The following is a 19382-nucleotide window of genomic DNA, read 5'->3' on the forward strand; positions in this document are numbered from 1 at the left end:
AACTGGCTAACCAAAAAACTCAGCACAACAGGTTTGGGAGCTCAGCCACTCTCTCCCCTCCCCCTTTCCTCCCAAATTGTTCAGGAAAAGCAGGAGAAATTTCAGGCACCTCTAGTCAGCCCCCACCCCCCACCCAATGAGAAGTTGCAGCCCTCCCTCCCTCCCTCCCTCCCCCCACCCCAAACATCCACTCCCAAGTGGCATTTTCAGAGATGGAAGGGGGGGAAACCGTGCGAGCGATTGGAAGTGCGCCTGGCACTTTTAACCACATCATCTTTTGGCAAAAGGAGGAGGCGGCTGTCTTTTCGCCCGACACACACGCAACCACAGCATGGCTACACCTGCCGCCCCCTAACCCCCCCCCCCACAACCTCCTAAGAAAGGCGAGTGTTGGTGTCTTAGATGTCAGTCAGTTGGCATAGATGCAGCTGGCTCTGGCGTGGGGGGTGGGGGCAGCTGTTCCAAACAGGCAACCTTTTGCTTGGCTCTGATATGCAGCTGCCTCTGTGGTGTGGCTGTGGCCACTGATGCAGGGATTCCTCGGAGGGAGGCAGCAGCAGCAGCAGCAGCGGCAGCGGTGGCGGTGGTAGCTGACTATCCACCAGGATGGGTGTGTCTTGCCTGGCGTTTCCAGCATCCATCCCTATCTCTTTTTCATCCATGATATCGCCAAGGAGAAATCCCCCACTCCTTCGCCAAAAGTCATAGCTCAGCAGGGAGCTCGCCCCCAGGCATCCCAGGCAGTCTCTGGTTAGTCCCAGGCCAGAAGGGCCCCTGGGGGGCAGGCAGGGCACCATGCTGCCAGCAGTCAGCCCTGCGGCGGACGACGTGTTCAGCTCGGCCAGCACAAGGCACAGGTTCCTTGGGGCTCAGCCCCCACTCACTGTCATATGGCCGTGTCCCACAGCACCGTCTGCTGGCGGCGGCAGGGCGGCGTCCCGGACTTGCGGTTCTCCGTGTTCCTCCGCCAGCTGGGCAGGATGGGCATGCTCTCCTGCTTGCACAGGCTGCGCTCTGGACGGTGCCGTGCTTTGATCTCCTTGCAGACGCACCGCTTGCGCTCAATGACCTCCAGCAGCTTCCCGTCCCTCTCGCGGGAGCTCTGGGGGGCTCCCGACGCCGGCAGCTGTGCATGCTGCAAGGCCTGCAAGGGGAAAAGGGGGTTGGGGGTACATTGTCACTGGAGGAGAAAAAATGTCCCCGGCAAGGCTGTCCTCCTCCCTCTGATGCAGCCTTTGCCAGCGTGGGGCCTGCCAGGTGTCTTGAGCTACCCCATTAGCCCCACCTGGCTTTAGTCCCATCAGACCATAAGATTTAGTTTGAAGTGATCTGGGGAGCAGCAGGTTGGCAAAGGCTGCTCTAACACACAAGCAGTTGGATCTGTTGCCCTCCCCAAATATGCTCTGGAGCGTGAGCGAGGAGAGGAGGAGAGGAAGTTCCTCTGCGCAGCTGAAAATCTTTGCACTAATGGAAGCACTTCACTCCACGTCCCCTGCTGTCTAAAAATAAACCTTGACGGGCTTCCCTTTGGGGGCATCTGTTTGGCCACCCTGAGAATAGGATGCTGGACTAGACTGGCGCTCCCCCTGGTCGGATCCAGCTGATGCGGGGCTCTTCTGGTGTTCCAAGAGACAGGATCCCTATTATTATTATTAGTAGTAGTAGTAGTAGTAGCAAAGCTGGGAGACTTGGCAAGATAAATTATGAACCCACCTTGGCATGTCAGCTGCCCCATGACCTGCTGAATTTGTAGTGTTGGTGGAGCGGTAAAGCAAGGGGGAAACCTCACATAAGCCGAGTGGGATGCTCCTCTCTCTCTTTATATCAGAGAAACACAGGCGTGTGCACTCACAGAATCCCTCGGTCTAAGCCACTAGGCCCCAATCCTTCCCAACCACTCAACCCCCACCCCACTGGCCTTCACTTCCAACATACCAGGCTGGCTGGGTCCCGAGCGTGGCTGCACGGTCTCTGCGCATGAATCATGGCATGTCGGACGCCAGAGGTGGATGCTGAGCGGCCCAGAAGGTATCCCCCTGTGAAATCTGGGGTGTGCAAGGGGAGAGCAGGAAACAGACCATTGAGCAATGGCCCCCAACTAAGCACTCCCCCCCCCCCCGTAATGGCTGGCCCCGATGTTGCCTGTCTTTCTAAGAGGAGGCATGCCAGGAACGTGTCTGAAAGGGAGCAACAGCCTTGTACACTGAATAAAGCAAAAATAATGAAGTCCCCCTCTCCCTTCCTTGGGGAATGTCTGTAGCTCAGCGGGAGAGCACCTGCTTTGCATGCAGAAGGTCCCAAGTTCAATCCCCGATGGCCTCTCTAGGTAGGGCTGGGAGAGACTCCCTCCTTGAAACCTTGACAGGTCCCTCCCAGTCAGTGTAGACAGTACTGAGTTGGTGGACCAATTTACACACTGACTCAGTATGAGGCAGCATCCTCTGTTCCCCCTCAACCCCAACAGCAAAGCAGGATTTCAGGGGAAACGAGGGACCCCTGGAAATAGCCCCCAGCAGAAAAGAGCCTGGCATGATGAACAAACATCTCTCTCTCTGTGTGTGTGTGTTTTCCTCTCTCTCTCTCTCTCTTCCTCTCTCTCCTCTGCATCCCACACTTGCTTGCTGCAGTCTGTCCTCATTTGAAGGTCACCTGCTCCTTTCTTTTGCAGCTGCATCGCATACAAGTTCTGCAGCCAAAACGAGGCAGAGAACAAAGAGGGATCCCTCACAACCCCCAACCCGCAAAAAGCAAGGCCGGGGAAGGCTGTGCCCTGCAAGCCCCCCGCCCCTGCCACCACCACCCCGGCAACGGCAGCCTCACCTCCATTACGATGACAGGCAGGGAAGGTCTGGCAGGGAATGGGCAAATTTGTTCTCCCCGCTGGCATCTTGGCAGCCAGGCCCTCTGGTCCCGGGGCACGGACTGGGATGCCCGACTGCAGGACAACCGGTGGCTGGTGGGCCTTCTCTTCCTTTTCCATTTTCGGTGGAGCGCCATCCCCACTGTCCCATCCTTGGGGGCCTTCTGCAGCCTCTGAAAAATCAGGGAAAGAGGAGCTCAAGGAGGGAGGCAGGGACGGGCACAAGTAGGTGGGAAAGCCCCTGCGTACGCTCACACCTGCCAGACAGGGTCAGCCAGCACAGGAGGGCAGTAGGCCTGGCTAATGTGCATCCCCAGGGGCTCAGCCTTGGGAAGGTTGGGCAGGGAGGCATGCCGCTGCAACCCCAAACTCTGGATCAGCTTCTTGTTAGATGGCAAGCCTGGTTCGTTCTGCAAGTGGTTGGAGAAAGGGTCCCCTAGGAAGGAAACCCACCCCCTCCCAGTGCTGGCAGCTGGGCCCAAAAGGGATGAGAAAACTCCGCCACATTCCCCAACAGAAGGGCACTTTGGCTGCTCTTCCTCACCACGTTCCTCCTCACTGGTTTAGTGCCAGCGTGCGGGTGAGCCCAGGCCAAAGGCAGCACCTTCCCCAGGAGAGAAGCTTCATCCTAAGCCAGAATTGTCTCCCTGCCCCCACCTGCCCCACCCAAGGGTTGGTGCCTCTGGACCACACTCACTCTCCGGCTCTTTCCCCTTCTGGCTGGCGTAGCCCATCCTCCTTTGCAGGACCCATCCAAAGGGCTCCTCCTCTCCCAGTGGGGGCCGGCCGCACTCCTCGCTGGACAGGACGTGGGAGCAGGCGATGCTGGTGAATGCTCGGTCCTGCAGCTGGATCTTGACCGCCGATGAAGCCTTGGTGCCCACGTTCTTGACGCTCTCGTATGCTGGCGGGCGCTTCATGCCCACGCACGGCGCAGGGTACGTCCAGACCATGCCCAGGGGCGGAGGGTCGGGCAGCGTGCATGCCCGCTGCACCTGCTTGCAGGACGGCACGGTGGAGGGGCGGGCGCACAGCAGGCCGTGCAGCACCGAGATCTCCTTCTCCGTCTTCTGCTCGGCCGGAGCGGAGTGCGTGGTGACCTTGACCGCCGAGTACACCATGGTGTAGGAAACAGCCGGCTTCTCTTTCACCGGCAGCATGGATGGGACGGAGGCTGCGGGTAGCACTGGCGTGGGGGCCTGCTTGGCCGGTGGGCAGATCATGCTGTGGGAGTTGGGGAGCTCCTTCTCTGCTTTGCTCTGCCCTGCGGGTTGCGGAGGGAGTGGCGTGGAGTGGCTGCGGGCACGGCCGGAGGGCCCCAGGGCGCTGCTCTCGCCACTCCGTGAGTGGTGGTGTTGGTGGTGATGATGACTGGGGACCTGTGGGGTCATGGGGGCGGAGGGCGCCTCCTTGCTGTGGCAGGGGACAGGCAGCTTGGAGCCGTCCTGACCTGTGGGTTTGTACCCCTTCTTCACCTGGGGGAACGCCAGCAGGGGGGGGCCGATGCTGCAGGAGATTGGGGAAGGGTGGGGGGATCTCGCAGGGGGACGTCTTGGCACCTGGCGGCGGCGCTGCCACCTTGGCGGCCTCCCGCTTCACAGGACGGTGACGCGGGGAGGCCGGGGCCCCATTGGGGCGGGACTCCCCCCCGCCTTCTTCAGGGAGCGGGTATTTCATCTCCTCATAAATGGCTTCGCTCTCGTCAGAGTCCTCGTCTGCTGTGGGGGGCGCCTGGGATGGGAGGCCAGGGCCCCGGAAAATGTCCCCGACCATCTCGATGTACACAGGCTCATCCTCCTCGGCATCAGAGCCCTTTGCCTGGCTGTGGGAGAAGGCGCGGCCGTAGCGCTGCATTGCCCCGGCCGCAGCGGGGCCTGGAAGTCGACCTGAATACGTCTCGTCGAACGAGACGGATAAGTGGGTGTTGGGGCTGCGTTTTGGCTTCTGCGGGGGAACCTTGCGCCCCGATTCTCGGCTCTCTGCACTTGACTTATGGGAAGCTGGTGGAGAAAAAAGGACATGCATTAAAAGCAAGACAAATGGTGGCCGGATAAGGAGGCAGGGGGCTCAGCTCCAGGTTCCACGGCCAATACTCCAGTTGTGTACACACCAGACATCAAAAACTTCTGCCAAAGGATCCAGGGAATGGTAGTTTACTCCTCATGGAGCTACAATTCCCAGCACCCTTAACAAGCTACAGCTCCCAGGATTCTCTGGGGGATGCCCTGTGCTGCAAAAGGAACAAGGAAGAGAGGTGGCGTCCGGGTGCAAACTGAGCTGCTGCTGGATCTCCAAGGTCATTATTTCTCTGGGAATGATGGACAGCTTCCCAGGCAGCTTAAGAATTGCAGGAGGGGCACCCATCCTCCACCCAGTCCCCCTGATGCTTCTCCCAGGGGCCCACTAGCACTGAACGATATCAGCTTTTCAACATTGCGGTGTATCGCCAGCAAAACATTGCCGTTTGGCGATAAACTGCGCTCTTGAAAAAACAAACTGCATTGGCCTCTGCCCGCGAGGTACCTGGTGAAACTGCCCCAGCTCTCAACTTGGGATCTGAGGCAGGTTCACCCAGGTGTTCACGGGCTGGGACAACGCAGCTTGTTTGCGTTCCTCCTCCCCAGTTGAGACAGCTCACAACGAAAGACCAGGCCCAAGCAGTGGCGTAGGAAGGTGCTCAGGCACCCAGAGCAGCAAACCTGACGTACACCCGGGGGCGGCGCTATGTAGCGGGTTGTCGGCGCTAGAGCTAGCGCCGCCACCGGCAAACCACAAGCAAGCCATGGTGCGAGGCTTTTTACTGGGCAGCTGGAGGTGCCGTTGCCCTGCCACCCGCAGCTTGCTCGCCTAACCGCTTGGCGCTTTTCTTCCTTCCTGCTTGGGCTGCGGGCGGAGGCGAGGGGCGGGAGGGGACGCTTCTCTTGGGCTGCAGACGCCCCTCCCTGGCCCGCCCCTCGCTTCTGCCTGCAGCCCAAGTGGGAAGGAAGAAAAGCGCTGAGTGGGCAGCCCCGCGGCCTGGTAAAAAGTCACAGGGGATTCGCCATGTGTCATCCCCCCTAAGGTGGCACACGGGGCGGAGCGCCCCCAACGCACCCCCCTTGCTCCGCCCCTGGGCCCAAGGCCCAGCTAGTTCAGCATCCTGTTCTCAGAAGCAGGACCTGAGTGTGACAGCAGCGCTCTTCCTTCCTGCAATTCCCAGCAACCGGCATTCAGAGGCGTGCAGCCTCCTGTGGTGGTGGGAGAACACAGTCATCATTAGAAGAGCCTGCTGGATCAGGCCAATGGCCCATCTAGTCCAGCAGCCTCCATGGAAAACCAGCAAGCAGGATTTGAGCACAAGAGCAACACTCTCCCCTCCTGGCGTTTCTAGCAACTGGTAATCAGAAGCATTGCTGCTTCCAGCTGTGAAGACAGAGCAGAGCCAATGTGGCTAGAAGCCATGGATAGCCCTCTCTTCCTCCATGGATTTGTCCCGTCCTCTTTTCAAGCCACCCCAGTTGGTGGCCACCCCTGCCTCCTGGGGCAGGGAGTTCCAAAGTTTACGCGCTGTGTGTGTGTGGGGGGGGGCTTTCTTTTATCTGTCCTGAATCTTCCAACACGCATCTTCATTGGGTGTTAGGAGAGAGCGAGGAAAACCTTTCTCTGTCCGCTTTCTCCATGCTAGGCATCATGTTATAATCTTCTACCATGTCCCTTCTTCTTCTTCGCCTCAAAGGAGTCCCTCCATCCCCTCCATCGTTCTTGTGTTCGTTTTCTGAACCTTTCCCGATTCTATAATATCCTTTTTGAGGTGAGGCAACGGGGTCCCTCGCTTTGTCTTCTGTTTGGGTAATCCTGGCTGCCATGGTTTCCCCCCACCATGTCCCCCCCCCATTGACTGGTTTTGTAAGTCCAGCAGGCAGCTTGCACCCCAGGGGTGGTGAGTCAGGCTGGCCTGTTTGACAACTTCTCGGAGCAACACGGCCCCACCACCCTAGATGCCACCCTGGGGTCCCGTCCCCCCCCCCCGGCACATTCTGTCTCTGCTTCCTAGGGCAGCTCCGTTCCCCCTCCTTACTTCCTCTCTTGCTCCCCGCCGGCTCCAGGGCGGACTTGGCCTCGGCGCTGAGCTTGGTGCTGGGGTGGCGCTTGGGCTTCGCCGGCGGCTTCCGGGATCCTGCCGCCGCATCCCCTGAGCTGTTGTCCACGCTGCCGACCGAGTGGCAGGAGAGGGAGCGGGGCGCCATGCTGCTGGCGCAGGGGTGCGGGGCGTGCTCCTGCGAGGCCGGCATGGTCATGAACCCCATCCTGAAGTGGCGGCGGAAAGAGGCCACGTCCCGCACCTTCCCCACGCTGGGCTCCTTGGTCGAACTGCGGAGGAAGAAGAAGCGGAGAGGGGTAAGGACAAAGCCACCAAGCCCTCAAGTTCATTAATGGGTGGTTGGGAGGGAAACACACACACACACACAACCTCATCTGCACCAGGGCTTGCTTATTTATTTCATAAATTTTCTACACCATTTGATGTGGGGGGGGGGGACTAACCACCTCAAAGAGTTTTATGAAAAAGGAGAAAACAATGATATTATCAGTAAGAGAAATAGGTATTAGCAATGTAAGGCTTTCAAAAAGTTCAAATGTCAGGAGACTAGTAATCTTGTTGTTGTTCAGTCATTCAGTCGTGTCCGACTCTTCGTGATCCCATGGACCAGAGCACGCCAGGCACGCCTATCCTTCACTGCCTCCCGCAGTTTGGCCAAACTCATGTTAGTAGCTTCGAGAATACTGTCCAACCATCTCATCCTTTGTCGTCCCCTTCTCCTTGTGCCCTCCATCTTTCCCAACATCAGGGTCTTTTCCAGGGAGTCTTCTCATGAGGTGGCCAAAGTACTGGAGCCTCAACTTTAGGATCTGTCCTTCTAGAGAGCACTCAGGGCTGATTTCTTTGAGAATGGATAGGTTTGATCTTCTTGCAGTCCATGGGACTCTCAAGAGTCTCCTCCAGCACCATAATTCAAAAGCATCAATTCTTCGGCGATCAGCCTTCTTGATGGTCCAGCTCTCACTTCCGTACATTACTACTGGGAAAACCATAGCTTTAACTATACGGACCTTTGTTGGAAAGGTGATTTCTTTGCTTTTTAAGATGCTGTCTAGGTTTGTCATTGCTTTTCTCCCAAGAAGCAGGCGTCTTCTAATTTCGTGACTGCTGTCACCATCTGCAGTGATCATGGAACCCAAGAAAGTGAAATCTCTCACTGCCTTCATTTCTTCCCCTTCTATTTGCCAGGAGGTGATGGGACCAGTGGCCATGATCTTAGTTTTTTTGATGTTGAGCTTCAGACCATATTTTGCGCTTTCCTCTTTCACCCTCATTAAAAGGTTCTTCAATTCCTCCTCACTTTCTGCCATCAAGGTTGTATCATCAGCATATCTGAGGTTGTTGATATTTTTTCCGGCAATCTTAATTCCGGTTTGGGATTCATCCAGCCCAGCCTTTCTCATGATGAATTCTGCACTAGTAATCTAGCCTTGAAGTAATCCATGTTATTGATGCAATGAGAGCGCATTAGAGGTGGGTCTATCCTGGACTGTTCACACATCGTTCTGCTTTATTAGCCGTGATGCTTCTCCCAATGTTACTGCGTTTTTGCCGTATGGAGGGGGCAACTCCTGCACCAACAAAACTGAGACAAAAAATAATAAACCGGGACGTTTTAGGCATGAATAGTTAATAAGATTCCAACGGGAACTCATGGAGCTTGCATCGGTTGGAAATGAAACCTGATGTCCGCCCTGAAAGTTTTGCAGACGCCGACCGTATTAGTTTATTTTTATGGACAAAAAATGCCCCCAAAGTAGGACTTCTGATAATTGTTTATAATGCAAGCAAGAGGACAAATAATCACACATCCACAATAAAAGTGATGTGGGGGTGGAGGCAGAGCTGGTGTCATGTGGCAGTTTTACAATGAGGAGGGAGATTGTCACAGCTCTGGCTTGAAGCTGCAAGGCTGCCCCCTCCTCAATTGGCCCCACACCCACTATAAGCTTCTGTTCTCCTGGGGTTTGCCTTGAGCAACACCTTGTGGCACCTCGCTGACCTCAGAAGAACTCTTCCCCTCAGGGTTCCCGCAAGGGAAGCCACCTGACTGTTTCTTTGTGAAGGAGATTGTTAGAGAATAGCCCAGAATGGCCCTTCATGGGAGCTAATTGGGAGGAGAATAGTGTGCAGAAACCTGCACATCACTGTGTATGAGAGAGAAACGGCTCGAAGGGGCAGGAAAACAGCTCATGCAGAAGGTCTAGGTCGGGTCCCCAGCATCTCCCAGTGGGGCTGGGAATGTCCCTTGTCTGAAACCAGGAGAGCTCAGCAAGTGAAAGCACACAGAGAGCCTGCTGGATCAGGCCAGTGGCCCATCTGGTCCAGCATCCTGTTTTCACAGTGGCCATCCAGGTGGCCTAAAGATCCGGGCTGGCCCAAGACATTTTGACACCTGAGGCGCAGCACAAAATGTTGCTCCTCTCCCACCAGGGAAGAAGGGGTGAGTGAAGATCTACATCGGGAACAAGGTGGGGAATCCAACCAACCTCACCTGACAGTTGAAGTGGGAATAAAAGACCGTTGCAGGGGGAAGGGGCCCGCTCTGATTACGCCAGGTGCCTGCAGAGCCCAGGAGACCCCAGAGCGTGGCCCCTGCTCCATGCCATTTCCTCCCTAGAGGTGGGAGGAGACCAGCAGCACCTCCTATTCGCCAAGAGGCAGCTGCAGAGGCAACATTGGGGGCAGGCTACTAAGGAGGAGGCAGATGTGGTCTCCAAGGAATGTGCTGCAATGCCTTCCTCGGAGACCAGATCTGCTGCCCTGTGGATCCTCCCCCTGAAGGGGGTCACCTCCCCCTGAAGTTTCCAACAACTGGCATCCATTGCTGCCTCCAACTTTGTAGGCAGAGCACAGCCACCATGGCTAATAGCCAGTGACGGCCGTATCCTTCATGGATTTGTCTAATCCTCTTTTAGAGCCATCAAGGTGGGTGGCCACCCCTGCCTCTTCCTCTGAACAAAAAGGGCCTGCAGCATTTCCTCGCAGGGGTGTTGTTCCGTCCCCTTGCCTTGCGGAAACACCTGCTCCCTTCACCTCCACTTCTCTGACACGCCAGGCTCCAACAGAGGCTCATGCTCGCTCCTCATAGAAACCCTAGGAAGTGCCGTGCGCTGGCATCATTCTCACTGCTGGGGAGCCCGGGGTGCAGTGTGTGTGACCCCTCACCCTTGCTAGCACATGTTTTGGGCTGCAGTTCCCATCAGCCCCACAGACAGCAGTGCTACCCGAGGGCTGACAGGAGTTGTACTTTAAAACACCTAGAGATCTTCAAGTGGGCCAAAGCTGTGTTAAGAACTGAAGAAGTACTGTGCATGCACACGAAAGCTCATACCAAGAACTAACTTAGTTGGTCTCTAAGGTGCTACTGGAAGGAATTTTTTGTTTTATTTTAAGAACTGAAAGTTACTGAAATTCTCGTACCAGAGAAGACGATGCCCCCAAAAGACTATGATTCCCTCCCTGCATTCTTCCAAAAGGGTGTCCCCATTTGCACAAAGAGCCACTTCCCTCTCCCACCACCCCGACCCCTTTTTCATTTTAAAAGAAATCTGAACGGGACTGCCTCTCAGTTAACTGAGGCATTCAGATTTGAGCCCCTTGGTTTCTGGAATGAGGGCTGGGATGGGGCATAAGAAGAGCATGCTGGATCAGGCCAAAGGGGGTCCATCCAGTCCACTTCTCACAGCCAGGTGCCTCTTCTGGGAAGCTCGCAAACAGGACCTGAGTGCAACAGCCCTCTCCCTGCTTGTGATTCCCAGCAAGTGGTATTCAAAAGCATAACTGCCTCTGGTAGTTTTGGGCGGGTGGGTGAGAGAACATAGCTATTGTGGCTAGTAACCATTGGCCGCCTCCCCCCCCCCCCCATGAATTGGTCTGATCCTCTCATAGAGCCATCACTACATCTTGCGAGAGGCAAAAAAATAAAAAAATAAATCTTTATATCCACTGTATCCATGCATTAATATATACACACCTCTTGTCATTTATACACCCTTATTCACACACACACACACACACACACAATTTAAAATCCCAAATGCTGCAACCTTTCCACAAAGCGAAGGATGCTCTGGAGAGGACCTGAGCACAACACCACCACTGATTTCCAGCAAATGATACATAGAGTGGAGGGGGAGCATCACAGCTAGCATTTCCCCCCACCGACCCTGCATGTACCACACTTTTTTTAAAAGGCATTTCCCCCTATCTTCCCCTCCCCCCCTGCACAGCAACATACACATCACACTTGCCGGCAGCAGAGAAATGTGCTGCAGTGTGTCAGCTGCAGCTGGCAAAGAGCCAAGGGCTGGGAGTGGCTTCTCCCGAAAGCCCCTTCACACACACACACCCATGAGCAGCCCCTTCCCGCAGGCCCCTTCCTCCCTCCCTCCCTCTCTCTGTCTCTGCCTCTCTGTGTCTTGGCACAGTGGCAGAAAGAAGACAGGAGAGAAGACAGGGCACGTGCCAACAGCAGATGCTGGGCGAGTAAACAAACCCTCAGCTGCTCCCTGGTTTTCGGAGACGGAGGAGAGACGTTGGCTGAGGCCCAGCCAGTCTGGCATCGCCAGATCCTACCCTCCAGTCATCACACCAGATCTGGGTGAGACGGAGGAAGGAGCCGAGTGCCTGCCCGCCCGCCTGCCTGCCTGCAGCAATCTCCACAGCCAAGCGAGAAAGGAGCTGGCCAGACGAGGAGAGAGCTTCTTTCATGCTCATCTCCCTTTGCCCACCCTACTTCCCGAATGGTCCCCCCTTATCTGCTCACTCCACAGACTGCCTTCCTGCATGCTGCCCATCTCCTAAGTTTGCCTTCTTTGCCAAGGTGGTGTGCTCCAGATGTTTTGGACTACAACTTTCACCAGCCCCCAGCGGGCACGGTTGGCAAAAGCTGCCCGGAGCCTAAGGCAGCTGGGTCAGCCACAACGTTTGGCCCAGACGCAGGCCTTTCCCTACATTGTTAGTCCACAGTTATTACAGCAGCTGCACCGGTACCAAAGGAAGACAGGCCAGGCTGAGAATGATTCACAGGATACCTTCGATTGGGACCATTTTTGTTTCGGGAAGGAAGCTAGCAGGCCATTGAACTGCAAGGAATTGATCTCCAGGGCAGGTTCCCTTAAGAATTCTGTGCAACTGCAAAACTTGCTACCTTAAGCCATTGCTCCAGGAAGCTTAGTCTCTTCTATGCTGTGACTGGCAGCAGCACTCAGAGATTTAGACTGGGAGGGAACCATCTGCATGCCAAATAGGTGCCGTTCACACCTTTCCACATGCAGCATCCGTTGCCCCCAAACCACTTGGGGCTTTGCCTTTCCCTCCCCTGCGCAACCCAACACCTTCCACACCCCCTGCTCACCAGCGCCATTCATCCGCCCAGCTTTTCCTCCTCCACACCCACCCGCCCATTGACATCACAATTCCACCACAGACATCTTTGCTCCTCACGGATGCAGGAGAGATGCGCCACCCTTCTCCTTCCTCAGCCACCCTCCTCCTGACTTCCTTCTGGCCACACCTCTCCCAGCCTCCTGCTGGCAGACCTTCAGCATCTCCTCTCCCTCTTCCCTGGAGTGAAGGGTCCTGGGTACCAAAAGTAGCAGGATGCAGCAGGATGCTGGCGGATGGCCCAGCAGTTTCCATGGAAACTGCCTCTGGGTGACCTGCAGGAGCCAGGCAACATCAGCTGGTGCCTTTAACCCTTCACTTTCTGCGAACCAGGGGAGGGGGAAACAATCCCCACCCCAAGCAGGTTCCATTATCTCTGTTTGGGACAAGTGGGAGTGAGGCAGCTGCAAGGGTAGCTGTGCAGGGGGTCTCTCTCTCTCTCCCAGCCTCTTTGAGAATGCACCTGGAGGCCAGGCTGAGCACTCAGAGCCACTTCAACAAACTGAAGAAGAGGGGAATTCAGGAAGGTCAAACAAGCTGAAGGTGGGGGGAAAGGGGGCAGAATGGAGTGGGACTCAGGGCTTGCTGGCTTGGTTGGTGCACAGGGCAGGCCTTTGAGGGGGCTAGGCTGAGCCTGATCCAAGGCGACAAGAGAAGAGGATAAGTAAGAGCTCACCCTCTGAAAAAGTTAGCATGACACAAATCCTAGGCACAGGCAGCCTTATCCCCTCACCCAGGTGTTCAGCAGCTGGCATCTTTGAGCATTTGCCAGAGCTCCAGCAGGACTTGCTGGTGCCAACACCTGCTCCGGACCCTCCCCACCAGGTGGCAGAAAGCTACAAGCTACTAACCTAATTTCCCACAAAGCACTGGGGCAGCACTTCGCTGGGCGCTCCAAGGCATTCTGGGAAATTCTAAATGGCAGCTGGAGGAGCAGCATCAATGAGTGAGCCTGCTGGAGGGGGACAGATCAGGCACTGCGCCATGGGCCACGCTCAGAACTTCTGAATTACGCAAGCAAGGGAGCAGGATCTTCAGTGAGCCTGTTGGGATACCTTCTTTGTGGGGACATGCCCAGGACAGTGGAGAGCTTTTCCTTCAGGATTGCCTACCTTGCGAGAGAAGGGTGGGAAAGATGTCCTCACTGGGGCACCTTCCAACCATGGGATTTTGTGCCGGCTTCCTTTGCTAACAGCAGCCTCCCAAGGATCTCCCCGTCACACAGGTGGCAGAAACCTAGTGCGGGTGAATGGTGCCACACTTTGCAAAGAGCCAGCTGAATGGCGTGCAGATTTATACCCGATGCAGAGAAAGTGGATGGGGGAAAGTTTTCCTCCCTTTCTCGTGATAGCTGACCCCAATGGGGTTATCCAGTGAAGCTGCACGGTGGGTATCATGGACTTGCTGGGGAACCCCCAAGGGGAAAAGGCGCAGGGATTGTAGTGGGATGACAATGAGTGGTCAGCAGGAGAAGACCGGAAAGAGAAGATGTCGGAAGCTGAAGAGGCAACAGAGGTTAGTAAGCAGGAAGAGGCTGTGGCAGAGAGAAGTCCAGACTCAGTGGCAGAAGCTGAAGCAGGAGAGGAGCAAGGCCAGGAGACAGGTAAGGCAGGCTGCTGAGAAGCCAGGGAGTCTCCACCTCCTGCTGTGACCAGCTCCCCCCCCTCCGGTCTCCCAGAACCAGGAGAGGTATGAAGAGGATGGAGCAAAGAGAGACAAGATGAAGGAGCCTTAGATTGCTTGGGAAGGAACCAGGGAAGAAGGGGACTTAGAGAGTTGTGGGAAGGCAACTGCCTCATTTGGGGGCAAGACCTGCTGGGAAGAGTTGCTGTGCTCACTGGGCCTGAGCTGTTTTGTTTCTTTCAGTAAAGAGTTAACTTCACTGACACCTTGGGAGTTATTGCTGACCGTCTCCCGACACCCAGCCCGACAGTGATAGATTCAGGAAGAAGAGGAGGAAGTACTAAATCAAACTATGGAATTTGTTTCCAGAAGGTGCAGAGATGGCCACCAACTTTGGACTGTGGAGGGTTTAGACTTTGAACAGAGGCTGTGACTGGCCACTGCTAGCTGCCATGATGAGTATCTAGGATGACAGGAAGCTGCCTTATTCCGAATCAGACCACAAGCCCACCTTGCTCAAAGATTGTCCATACTGACTAGCGGAGGCTCTCCAGATTCCAGAATGGGGTGTCTTCTGGCCCTACCTGGAGATGCCATTAGGGACAGAACCTGGGACCTTCTGCATGCAGAGCAGCTGCTCTCCCCACTGAGCTATGGGCTCCATTACCTCTGGGATCAAAATGAGCATGCCTCTGGATGTGAAATTGCTGGGGAGTAACACCAGGCCTCTGCTCTTGCCTGTGAGGTTCCCAGAAGAGGCAGCTGGTTAAACTGCAGTGGGAAACGGGAGATTGGACTAGATTAGTCTTTGCTGTGCTCCCACGAACGATTTCATACACTCTCCTCCTGTGGCTACACACATTCTTCCGCTCTGAGCTACTGTGGGTTGCTGAGTTTTGGAAAACGCACAGTGGCGAACCGAAGACCTTGGTTGAAACAAAACATGTGCAAAATTCCCCGCTTTCTGATAGAGCCAAAGCTGGCTGAGATGAAATTGCTTGACATCACACCCCACCACTCGGGTCCAGGTTTGGAAGGGAGTTTCGTAACTGGGGGACATCTGAAACCACAGATTCAAGTTGCAAGAAAGGAGATCCCAACCAAAAGTTAGGAAGAACTTCCTGGTGGTAAGAGGCATTTGACCGTGGAACGGACTCCCTCGGAAAGTGGTGGGCTCTCCTTCGCTGGAGGTTGTCAAACAGAGTTTGGACATCAGGGATTCTTTTGCTGTGATTCCAGCACTGCAGGGGGCTGGACTAGATGAGCTTTGGTGGAACTCTACAAATTCTATGATTTTGTGGCAGCCACTGAGAAAAGCAAGCACTAGCCTGGCCTTAAGCTGAGAGGAACTGTGGAATACAACCTGAGTTCAGATCCCACCTTGGACATGGGCCCAACATATCATTTGCCACCGTGCTCCCTCCCAAAAAAACAAACCCCTCAGGACCTTGCCTGTAAAATGGAACCAGTAGCGGCCCACCTTGCAGGGCTGCTGTGGGAGCAAACATGTTCAAGATTGCGCAGTGCTTTGCGACTGGAACGACTGCACAAATGTTTTCTCTTCAAAAAGGCAGAAAGGCTGCCCTGTCCATAAAAGTCAGCTGCCATGTCAAAACTCTTCTTGTGAATCATCCGTCTGGAGCAGAAATCAAAGCCCCTTCAAGGAACTGTTTTTGCTGATGCTCGCCTGAGTCACGCAGTCGCAGGCTGAATCCAGCAAAGGCTTGATTTGACCCGGAACTCAGTGAGCTTTAGCCCCAGGACCTGTTTTCCAGTGTCTTAACAAGTGAAAATTAAAATTCCTTTGTACATATGCAGAGCGCTCTTCCCTCAACCAGCCTCCTCCTCTCACTGTAGGTGCAAGGAATTCCAGGCGAGGCAGCAGCTCTCATGGAAGCCGCCCATCTTACCCACCAACACACAAGGGGGAATAGAGTCACAGGACAGACAAAGCCCTTCTTCATGCAGCACATATTCAAACTATGGAACTCGCTCCCACAGGAGACAGGGATGGCTACCGACTTGGATGCCCTATCATGTACTCTGTGTTTTCATAGTGTATTTTTTTGTTGTGTGAACAGCCCTGAGGCCTATGGATGAATGACAAATTTAACAAATAAATAGAAGATGATTAGGAGAGGACCATTGATGGCTACTGGCCAGGATGGCTGTGCTCTTCCCTCAACAGCTGGAGGCAGCAATGCTCCTGAATAAGAGTTGCTGGAAACTGCAGGAGAGGAGAGTTGTTCTTGTGCTCGAATCCTGCTTGTGGGTTTCCCATAATGGGCACCTACCTGGCCACGGTGAGAACAGGATGCTGGACTAGGTGGGCCATGGGCCCGATCCAACAGGCTCTCCTTATGCAGCAAGGACAGGGCCCCCCTGCCTGGCACTTGCTGGTCCTGCCTGAGCCACTGAGCCTGAGATCTCACGGACAATCTGGCCCTCCAAATAATAGCCAATCATTAGAGCAGCTTTTCTGCATCAGATGGGGAAGGCAGGCTCTCATTCAGCAAATGCGCCCCCTCCTCCACCCCAGATTATCTGAGGATAACCTGGGCTTTTTAAATGCCTGTGAAAAACACCAGGGGGCTATATATAGAGCACTTAGTCCAGGCAGGGAAACTTCCACCAGGGCACGCGGATTAGGGCCAGAGGAGAGAACATCTGCCAAGAGAGAGCGGGGCGTCTCCAAAATAACAATGGTGTGGGGCGTAGGGGAGACAAACCAAGGGGCTCTAAGGCCAGGTGGCTGGTGCTCGAGAAAACCGGTCAAGGGCAGCAAGACGTCACCAGGCGCTGGTGGGTTCCAGGAACAGTAAAGTCGTTGCTGGGAATCACTCTCTAAGCCAGGGGTCGGCAACGTGCGGCCCATGGGCTGGATGCGGCCCACAAAGACTGTTTTACCAGCCCACGAGCCGCCCACCCGGCGAGTCCCTGCACACTGCGCTAAACCAGGGCGCAGGGACTCGACGAGCGGTGCCGGAAATGGCGTCTGTGCACACGCAGGTACCGGAAATCGCATCTGCGCATGTCCAGACGCCAAAAAACGCTTCTGCGCAGGCATGGTTTTTGGTGTCTGGTCATGCGCAGAAGCGATTTTTGGTGCCGCGGACATGCACAGACCCAATTTCCTGCATCACGCTGCGCCTGTCCGGCCCACGGACGATCTCTGTGGGAGCGATCCAGCCCATGGCTGGTAAAACTTGCCGACCCCTGCTCTAAGCTCTTTCCTCTCCATAGAATTGTAGAGTTGGAAGTATCTCTTATTAAAAGCCTCCAATGAAGGAGAGTCCAGCACCTCCGATGGGAGTCCGTTCCACAGTTGAACGGCTCTTACTACCAGAAAGTAGTTACATTTGTTTGGAATCTCCTTGCAGTTTGAATCCATTTGTTCAGGTCCTGCCCCTCAAAGCAGCAGGAAACAAGATTGCTCCTTCTTCCAGGGGACAGGCCTTTAGATATTTGAAGATGGCCATCCTGTCATCTCTTAGTCTCCTCTTCTCCAGGCTTAACACCCCCAGCTCCCTCAAGTTCATCATCTTGATGGTCCTCCTCCACAGTTTCACCCGCAAGGCCCCTGCCTCTTGACGATCTCACGCCTCTGCTATTGCTCTCCCTGCATCAGCTTTCCTCAACCTGGTGCCCTCCAGATATTTTGGCCTACAACTCTCATCAGCCCCAGCCAGCATGGCCGTGTGATGTTGAGGCTGATGGATGTTGTAATCCAAAATGCTGGAGGGCACCAGGTTGGGGGAGACCAGGCTAGCCCGTTTCATTGAGCAAAGAACATACTTGGAAAACGCTTGGGAGCACTGAAGGAAAAAGAAGGATTTGGAATTGGGAAGATGTTCTCACTTTGATTTCTAATGAATATACGATGCTGCCTTATCCGCCCCCTCATCCATTTAGTTCAGTATTGCCTACACTGGCTGGCAGCCTCTCTCCAAGGTTTGAGACAAGGGCCATTCCCAGCCTAACCTGAAGATGTCATCAGGGATCAAACCTGGGACCTTCTGCATGCCAAGCAGGTGCTCTCCGCCTAAGCGAAGGCCCTTCCCTCTACTCAAGGTTCTGCAGAAACCAAGGACAGCAGATAACCTATTTCCCCCCTCATTGTTCTGCTATACATCACCATAACAGTGTTGGGAATAAGGATAAGCAAGGTATGATCTCAGGACCTGAGTGGCTAGATCAAACACGCCACAAGAAAAACAGCCAATGCACAAGTAAGCTTTGCATGAGGTCAAATGCAAGTCCGTTACAAGATCGGAACTGGCATATCAAGAGGCCAGCTGCAGCTATTTTCAAATCGGACTTGTGAAAGAGAACCAAAGGAAAAACCACAACATTAAGCAGTGACAACCTTATCAAAACAGGCCTTTCGAGTCGCCTGAGAAAAACAGAAACAAAAGCCGTCGTCGCAGCACCACTCCACAAAAATAGCAGCCTCAAACTCGCAGGTGACTGAAACATTTAAAAGCACAAAAGTTTTTCTTGGGTTTATTCTGCACATGGCTCAGAGCAAGGCATTCTGGGCTTTGGTCTTTTTGTGTTTTGGATTCTGTTTATTTGGCCTGCAGCCCTCAAAACCTGGCTGTCCAAAACATCCTTTAGAGACCCACTTCAAATCCAAGCTAGTTCCAAGACAAAACCCTTGTAGAGCCCTGCCTGCCTGAAATGATCTTCCAGCTGTTGTGGAAGATTCTCAGGGGTTGGGCTCTGCCAGGCCTCCACCTGAAGGGAGTTCCAGTGGTGCTGGGCGGCCACCCAGGTGCGGTCCCTCCGAGTGTGCCCTTGGCTGCCCAGCACAGGTGGGTGAACTCCGGGGACAACCTTTGTTTGGGCCCCTGCCTAACGCTATACTCCCCATCGCACGTCAGGGGCCGACCCCTCCAGCCCTCGCCTACCTCTTCTTGGGCTCGTCTTCCTTGCTCTGTTTCCACTCCACCTTGCTCTTGCGGTACAGAAGGTTCATTTCGTTGCGCAGCTGCTCCCGGGGGTGGCACGTCTGGCTCAGGGCCCCGTAGGCCCAGCGGCCACGGTCCTCAATGAACTGCAGAAACACGGAGATCAGAGCTTCCTGGGGGCCTGCATTCATCTTCTGGTGGCTGGGCAGGCGGTGGGGAGGGGGGGCTCTGCTGAGGGAGAGAGACTATATTAGGGGGGGGAAGGGGGACAGGTAGAAAGGTGTTCCTGCATGTGTGTGTGGATCCACCCGTCTCAGAGTTGTGGGCAGGGCTCAGGCCCAGAACGCATTCATGAGCTAAGGAATGTAGGAAGCTGGCTTACACCAGTGCATTTAATAATAATAATAATAATAATAATAATAATAATAATAATAATAATAATAATAATAATAATTTTTTATTTCTACCCCACCCTTCCCGATCCAAAAACCGGGCTCAGGACGGCTAACAACAAATGTAA

The 19382-nt window shown here is 54.7% G+C and overlaps 1 protein-coding gene across 1 annotated transcript; it reads right to left on the minus strand.

Moving 5' to 3' along the window:
* Window positions 1-340: 340 nt before the first annotated feature.
* On the minus strand, window positions 341-19083 carry NYAP1 (neuronal tyrosine phosphorylated phosphoinositide-3-kinase adaptor 1). Its single transcript, XM_033170750.1, is given in 7 exon segments — window positions 341-1144; window positions 1936-2045; window positions 2821-3033; window positions 3558-4359; window positions 4361-4860; window positions 6918-7210; window positions 18863-19083. Coding segments are annotated over 7 exon segments (2367 nt in total). The 5' UTR covers window positions 19054-19083; the 3' UTR covers window positions 341-886.
* Between the last annotated feature and the right edge of the window lie 299 nt (window positions 19084-19382).

The sequence above is a fragment of the Lacerta agilis genome, chromosome 14, assembly GCF_009819535.1.
Source record: "Lacerta agilis isolate rLacAgi1 chromosome 14, rLacAgi1.pri, whole genome shotgun sequence".
Classification (NCBI taxonomy): domain Eukaryota; kingdom Metazoa; phylum Chordata; class Lepidosauria; order Squamata; family Lacertidae; genus Lacerta; species Lacerta agilis.